This window comes from Leuresthes tenuis, unplaced genomic scaffold, assembly GCF_036924035.1.
Source record: "Leuresthes tenuis unplaced genomic scaffold, fLeuTen1.0.hap1 SCAF_17, whole genome shotgun sequence".
Taxonomy (NCBI): domain Eukaryota; kingdom Metazoa; phylum Chordata; class Actinopteri; order Atheriniformes; family Atherinopsidae; genus Leuresthes; species Leuresthes tenuis.
Window position 1 is genome coordinate 13,321,549 of NW_027325371.1, and position 8,249 is coordinate 13,329,797.

Consider the following 8,249-nt stretch of genomic DNA (forward strand, 5'->3'; position numbering starts at 1 on the left):
AACGACAGTTCCTGAGAGTCTAAACTCAGGGTTTTGTAATCTACGGTTCATGTCTACTTCCGCGTGTCGCACCGTTATCAGTCCTCTTTAGAGACGCTGTCGGGGTGGAGCATCTGTGGCAACAAAACCAACGTATAAGATGGAGCTCGGTGTCGGACAGTGACAGAAATATGAACTCTCACGGATCGCCCTGTCCTTCTATCGTTTCGCTTCACCACTGGACTTAGTGAGCCAACAAACCACCGGACAGATTTGGCCATTAATGGCGGGTCTGTCGTATCTAGTGCTCCGATTTTCGGGCTCCGCTGGTCGGACGTACGGAGTGTTTTGCAAAGGCTTGACGAGGACGTTGTTGATATTTTTTGACCTCGCCTGGCGGCTGAGAATCAGATTTCCCTATATCTACCTTGTCGCCTCGATGATGTTTAATGTCAGATTACAGGTGAGTTGCTGCATAGTTGCCAAGTGTTCGTTTAACTTCCCGTTTAGCAACCCCTACGTGTCGCCATGCCAACAGCTGATGGGAAAGGCCTTAATGTTGCATTAGTGTAACGCGTCTGGTCGTAGACTGATATCCAGATTACTTCTGCTTCAGGTAGATCAAATATAGATTTATGAAGCGGCTGGCGGTTTCTATGCTACAGCTGAAACCGAAGCGCTCTAACATCGCTTCAAATAATCGCTTCCATTATTTTTTGTTTGTCTGTTTAAACTTACCGGAGAAGTTAATTAAACAGTAACATTTGTTGGCTTTGTTTTGTGCTGCATTAAACTGATAGGTGTTTGTAGTAAGTTGTTGACCCCATTCCAATAAGTTAGCATCCATTAGATATAAGATTAAATTATGATTTAACATAATTAAGGCTTCAGCTAACCGTGTTATGATGGTTGGATCTGCTGAGGACTTTGATGGTGAGATGTCTGCTGTCGCACAATTAACAAAAGGCTCTTCTTTTTCAAGGAAAAAAACATTTATTTCCTTTAGATTACTTGAATGTTTCCCTTTTACGTTGAATTATAGCCTTGTTATTGAATTGGATGTTTTGCATTGCTGGTAAATTTAATTGTCAGCACACATTAGTGGAAAATTGAAGAGCCATAGTACCCTGATATAGGATTTTTTTTTGTTGTACAAACTAAGTTACCTGAGGGAAGCAGCCTGTCTTATTTATTGATATGTAGCTCTCATACCGTCTCATACTAAAATATTCTTTATCTCTTTACAGGTCCACATTGAAATCCACTGAATCCTTAATGCCTGCTGTTGGATTTGTAAGCAATGAACAGTAAGCACTGCCACGCCTCGGCCACCGAAAGACACTGGCTGTCCCTGTGCAGCGAAGAGGAGGAAGAGGACTCTTTATCCTGCAAACTAATGTGACAAAGCAATAAAGTGACACGGCTGCTTGTTTCTGTCGGCCGGCGTCACACAAGCCCGGTGCCTTCGCAGGTGAAGGGCAGGATGGATGCCTGCAAACATGAGGCAGGATGACAAGTGATATGTAGAGATTTAGGGGGAGGAGGCCTCGCAGTTACTGATCCTGGAGCCGCCCCCTCAGTCAGATTGTAAAGATTTATACCTATCTTTTTCTGTTGGGATGATAAGGACTTCAGCGCGAAACTAATCATGAAATCACACGACTGTTGCTGTGAAACCTTTTTTTTTTTTTTAGCTACTCTTCGTTGTCAGACATGTATGTTTTATTAGTCGTTCAAATGTGACATCTCACAGCCAAAGCCTGGGCCCGTTTCCCTTTCATCTAATAAGGAAATGCCTTCGCAGCATGACATAAACGAGCATGTTTTTGTCTCCTGTGGCTCAGACACTTTATTTAAGGTTATGCTTAGCGGTACATCTTTTTTTTTTCTTTATAAACCGAGTTCGACGGCACGGCTGCTCCGACTGGAAATCTTACGAGCTCAGCACAAGCAGGAGTCGCCGCATGTCTCTGTGTTCATGCGCACATGTCGTCACAATCACTGTTGTGTTTCTGCATATCAGAAGTCGGACTGGAGCGGTGATGGTAGTGAGAAATGTTCCCCTCAAAAAGTGATGTCTTTTAGCTGCATTGTCTCGAGATGTAATTTCGTTAACATTTGGAGTTTGGGGATTATTGAGATCGCGGAACAGATGGTGAGAATGATTGAAGTAGGAATAAATAAATGAATGAAAACGTGTGTATCTGCCTTTTTTTTAACTATTCGGCAAAATACAAAATACGGTGTATTCTTGTGGTTTAATGCTTAATTTAGCACATTTCCCAGCATGTGAACAGCAATGTGTGGGGAAAACTTCTTTTAACCCTTTGGTTTTATACCTTTGGTTACATTTAGATGATAAAATGTGAAAATTAGAAGAAGACAAGAACAATCGAACTTCCAATGACAAAAGGGAATAATGTTGCTGTGCACAAAGATGATCATCATGAATAGCTTTGAATTCATTTGGAGGGAGTCGGGGACTTCCATAATTAAGGGAACAGGTAGAAACAAACTTGTCTTTCAGGTTTCCCGTTTGCTTCTGTCGTTAATCGAAGCAAGTTTTGCTTCAAGGTTTCAGAAAAGGCAAAAGAAGCGAGACATGCATTTTATTAAGCTGATTAAATGAATAAACTATTTCTGAGCTCCACCCACGGATACTCTCGAGCCTTGATTGAACAACAGACTGTTTTTCATTATGATTTAAAAGACAGTTGCTTAAGACAAAAAAAAAAAAAACAAACGTTGTGATTTTTGTGAGAGTGTGCCACAATTCACAGGTATTTTGAATTTGACTTTATCTCAATGTTAGATCTTTTTAACGCTCTCCGGTTCAAATACCTCAGACATCCTTCCTCTGTTGGCTGCTTGTGTTGTATCAGCATTTGTCCACACGGGGGAAGCAGCACATCACAGACACGTAAAAAAAGAAAATTGTGAAGATTGTTATCCTCTTTGAGCAGAATTAGACTTAAAAAGGAGAGAATTACACACTTTGTGAAGTTACGCAGGTAATGATTTGACCTCATGATCCAGTCATTTGAGCACTAGAAGGACAACAATTCATCTCACAATGCCACTTCTACAAAATTGTTATAAAATGTATCCACAGCCCGTAATAGATGTATGCGCTTCTTTGATCTTTGATCATCATTTCAAATTTTCCCGTGTGAGTCATTTCTTTGTTTACAAAGGGAGTGAGCATATGCTCAGATCCTTTTGGCAGGTCTCTTGATCAGGCTCCTTTTAAGTGAATTTTCAAAGTACAGGCAACATTGTTTCAAAATGTCCCCCAACAAACTTATTCTAACCAGACGCTCTGATTCAAGGCAGCAACATAAAACCATCAGTGCTTGCCAGTTGCCCTGGAAACCAGTGATGGTTGTGGCAGACAAACCTTTCAGCCTACACCCCCCTTCTGTGGAAAAGGATTTATTCACAGGGATTTGTTGAGAGAAATATTTTAATAGGGTTATCATAGACAGTGAAGAGATGTATAGATGAAGGATAAGTCAGGCTATCTTTACCCTGTTTTTGCCAACCACCATTTGTACCATCAGAAAAAAAAGGAGAATAAAGATAAAGAGTTTTAGCTTTAGCATTTCTCTTTTATTTGACTGCAAAGAGTGATAATATCTCCAATAGAAATGGCAGGGCTTCGATCACAGCTGCAATGCAGTATTTTGATGTACCCCCCCTTCTACACACATTATTCATTAACTTTGAGAATTTATTCACGCTGGAATGTGGGATTTAATCTCTTAGCATTTAGAATTTAAGCATTTAAATTCCCGCTGACCCAACATAATCTTTACAAACCTTCTCTCTCATACTCAGTTGAGGGTTTTATCTGTTTAGTCTGGATCTAAATGTCATTACCCAGTTGTTCAAGCAGTGGGACACTCATTTTGAGCTTTGTCGATTTTTTTCAGTTTATTCAGTTTGCTGTTTGTTTGTTGTTTCATTTTCTTTCCCAGAGATAAGTAAGCAGGGTGATACCACTATAATGTCTATTGGATGAATATGAAGCTCCTGTTAGCATCTGCTGAGCAGGTAGAAATAAGGAGGTTCTATTTAAAAACTAAAGCGTAAAAAAATGTTTTCAGAATCCTACAGGGCATAACATGCCAGAGTAAAGTTGGATTTTGTTAAAATGTTAAGTAATGATAATAAAAGTTGCCCATTGGCAGGTGAACTACTCCTATTTTCTATGAATATGCTCAGCTAAGCTAATCAACTGATGGTGGTCACTCATCTTTTAAAGACAACTCTTCTGGGAAATATGAATCTCTGAGATTTTTGGAACGAACATGAAATGTAGATGAAAACATGATAACAGTCTAAGACGAAACTTTTGTTTGTAGCTCTTTGTCTCCATGGTTCATTTGACTTACTCAGTCTTGTTTAACACTTATCATCAATCCCCCACAGTACACATTAGAAGCTTTAGTTTAGGGCTCTTTTGCATTCTTTAGACATAGAGTCAACCAAAGGGAAGCAGGAAAAACATATTTGCAGAATTGTTTGCATGATGTGGAACAAACAGCATAACAGACAGTCATGGGCAGGCGACAGTCATAGATAATACATATTGTAACAGTCTTCCATGCACAGAGAATGGATTAATAAATGTAGTCAAACATTAATCCCCAAGATATTAGTGCTGATGCATTAGTCTTTGATGTGTGCTTAAGCATATCACCCACAGTCTGACGTTTTGCTTGAATGGCGCTTTACTGTGGAGCATTACTGTGTCTTAGTCCTCTTTGTGAATAGACACAAGTTACTCCATAAAAATGCTGTTGGCTGGAGAGAGGAGGCATAAGCAAAGGCTGATATCAGGTGGTGTGATAAGCTCCAAGCTGACTTGAAAACTAAATGAAAGGAATGGGGGAGGAGAAGAGAGGGGGGGAAATAGGAATGAGAAGGAGGATGGGGTGTTTATATTTGCATTGCAGGTTTGAAAAAGTCAGGCAAACTAAAAAAAGAGCTTGTGAATGCACAGCTATCATAGGAGGTATTATCCACACATTAACTCTCTTACTTGTGTCTAAGATAAATAAACTAAGCAATGCGCTGGAGTATAACATTTACTTACACACAATTTTTGTGTCGTTGCTCAGCAGTTGATGCATGCTGCGATGCTTGTGCTTTTATCTCATAAAGGTGCGACCCTATCCCCTTATGTTTAATGTATGTATGTGTGTCTGTCTGCATGTAAATGAGGATACAATATGTCATGCAGTGTGCGAAACCTGAGAATGAACTAAATGTCCCATAGTAGAATTCTTAGAAGGCATAACCTTTATATTTCCTAATGTAACTGCTGCAGGTCTGTACTTCAGATGTGGGAACTCACTCACAGCTTTATGTTCAAGGTCCCCTGGGTACACTGCTCCCTTTGTGTGTCAAAATAAAGACTCCTCTCATATGCATCCTTGGATCCAGAAAATTAACTCAACTTTGCCCTTCAATGAGATGGTGGCAGGAGAGACGTGGTTGAGATACGAAGCTGGATTTGAAACCAAAGAGAATGAAGGGGGAAATCCTGCCACACTCTGCTTCCTGTGACCTCTGTCACATGCACACCATTACCCAAAAATTAACCCCGTCGCCCTCCATAACAGGAAGGATGTGTGAAACCTTGTCACATCCCTGGGTTTGGTTTGGTCCAGGGTCATAATCAAATAGGGAGATGAACTACCAATATCCTTGTCAATTCTGGTGGAGCTGAGAGAGGATAAATCAACTCGTGCAAAGTGAAGCAGATGAATCTTTTGATGGTGACAAAAAATTGAAAGGCAGTCCAACCTATAGTTTCTGAAATATTTCAGTGTGGACCAAGGTTCTCCTCACCTAATAGTTGAGGTGAGTTGCCTGGATCATTGAATCCGTTGAATATTTGCAGAGAGAAGATGGAAGTTTTGCTCCAGAGAAATTTCTCAGTAGATGAGAAATTGGGGTTAGGGAAGTCAGGGGGCTGCTTATCTGGGTAATTACATGTGGAGGGGTAGGGAGTTGTAAATGGAGGAGGTGATCACCCTCTGGGCATTGCTGTGGTGACTGGAGCATATGAAGTGGTTTGAGTGCTCAATCAGGTCACGTGAAGTCGGTCAGGAGCACCCCAGACGTTTCCCATGATGTTTGGCCTAATCTACTAGACATGCGCCTCCCCGGGGGTACGAACACTCAGCAGCACAAGAGACAACCCCACAAATGCTCATTTCAAGCCACTGATGTTTTTTAGGGGTCACTTCATAGCCCCTATTCTGTAGATTGAAAGAACCCAATTTAGAGTCGAATAGATGTTTGGTTGACTTTAAACTTTGAATGCTGCTCATGCATGCTTAGATTTGTTGATCACTGAGAATATTTCTGAGGTTTCTTTCATGAGGAATAAACATAACAAGTGTGAGGAATAAAGCGTGCAGAGTATGCTTGTGTGCCAGTGAGATCCAAATTCAGGAGTGTAAATGATTTTAATGGATCTCTCAGTGAGGGCGCTTAGCTTGACAGGTTCTGCAGTGATATGAATGGGCAGTAAAATTGTTCATCTAAGCATATTACCATGCTATCACCAACATTATGCATCTGACCTATTTACCAGTTGTAGTGTAGCAAAGAGGGTGTTCAAATCAGAGCTTGCTGAATGCGCTAACTACTTTGCAACAGTCCTCCTAGAATGTAAAAGCTGAAAACTACTGGAAGTGAAGGGACACTCTTTCTGGGCCCCAAACTAACAGAACTTCAGCTAGATTTCCCCGCTCACCAAACATTCTCTATATTTCCTTGGTCTCTCTGTGCCTGCTAGTCACCATTCAACTAAAAAGCATCAAAAAATTCCAGCGCAAAGAGACTTTTCCCTTTAGTGTTTTCACTCTAGAGAGTGGGATTCGACTCCAGGAATTAAGTTTCTTTGAAAACACGCAGTCATATCTTCACAAGAGAGGCTTCATACCAGGGCGCAGAGAAAACAAACACTGCTTGGATGCTCGTGCGCATGCAGAGTATTCCATCTTGCTCCGACAACATTCATCCAGGTGTAATCTCAGGGACTTGTAAAAGGCCCAAGTTTTTTCTCTCTCTTGTCATTCAGCACCAGACTGCATCAGACTGGATTGTGCTGGATCGAAGGGGGTTCAGTGGATTGTGTAATCCTTAAGGCCCCGCTGATTCAAACTTGCAGAAACAAAGTAATTTAAGCTTCTCAGCGCCTGTTTGTTACTTATATAGGAAGTGGTGAAAATAAAGACAAGGAAGACAAAGTATTTTGCATATTTCCCACACTATCTCTTTGCAATTTGAATTCAGTTTAGTCTGATTACGTTTGAAAATTGAGACAAATCATTTTTCTTATTAACTAAAGCAAATAAATCTCCTGGCACAAGAAATAGCGTCAGGAGAACTGATTGTGTTATGGCTGGATAATGCCATTTTGTTTAGACTGAGAATGAAACATTCCTCTCAAAGTGACACCTATGAATAAACGAATGAATACATTAAAACATCTGTTCGTGCTTCACCACTGGAGTAATGCACACAGGAAGTGAGACCCCCTCCTTCACTCTGGAAGCAGGAATGCTATAATTGAAACCACGTGTGCTGTCGAAACAGCCTCTGCAAATATCTGTGCGTGTGTGTCATCCAAAAAGTACCCATAATCCCAGATGAAATTAGGCTTTTATACTTCAAATGATAAACTACTGGGTTTTCCACACACCACAGACATACAACATGTTGGCCCACAGCATTTTGTGCAACTGCGTAGCTAATTTAGACTAATTTAATAAATCAATTTTGGAAACATTTGTGGGCATCCCAGGCCCACAGCAATATCAAAACCTCCTATTGTGCATTGAAAATGTGTTGCATGTGTAAAACCTCCAGCTCATCATAATATAGTGCTGTCAGATAATAAAAGATTTAAAGATTCAGTACAAATCTAAATCCTGGTGCTATAGCAATTGAAATGTACATTTTACTAAGCTATGTTGATTTAGCCGCTACCCGACCGACGGATTGACGGTATAGAAAATGGATGGATGTTGATTTAGCCGCTTGTAGCTACGTAACAGATTAAGAGTTAATGTAAAATAGATCATCTTTTCAGACATCAAAATAATCCATGAAATGAAATAAAACCTTGAGTTTTTTTTTGTTCTTTCTCTAACTATTAAACTCTAATAATTTTTTTCTACTGTAATTTACTTCATGGCATTGCTCTATAATAGCCTTGTTTACTGTGCAGGGTGGGTTTATAAAACGAGATA

General features: G+C 40.3%; 1 protein-coding gene across 1 annotated transcript; it reads left to right on the forward strand.

The window, feature by feature from the left end:
* Positions 1–97: 97 nt before the first annotated feature.
* Positions 98–2,174, forward strand: LOC140272948 (salivary gland specific protein SAGSIN1). Its single transcript, XM_072368461.1, has 2 exons — positions 98–442; positions 1,227–2,174. The coding sequence occupies exons 1-2, from the start codon at positions 263–265 to the stop codon at positions 1,245–1,247; spliced, it is 201 nt and encodes a 66-aa protein (XP_072224562.1). The 5' UTR covers positions 98–262; the 3' UTR covers positions 1,248–2,174.
* Positions 2,175–8,249: the final 6,075 nt, after the last annotated feature.

Excerpts from the sequence above, each read along its gene's own strand:
- LOC140272948 (XM_072368461.1), top strand. The coding sequence starts at position 263 with ATGGCGGGTCTGTCGTATCTAGTGCTCCGATTTTCGGGCTCCGCTGGT. Across the intron at positions 443-1,226 it reads TGTTTAATGTCAGATTACAG|GTCCACATTGAAATCCACTG; the intron begins GTGAGTTGCTGC and ends ATCTCTTTACAG.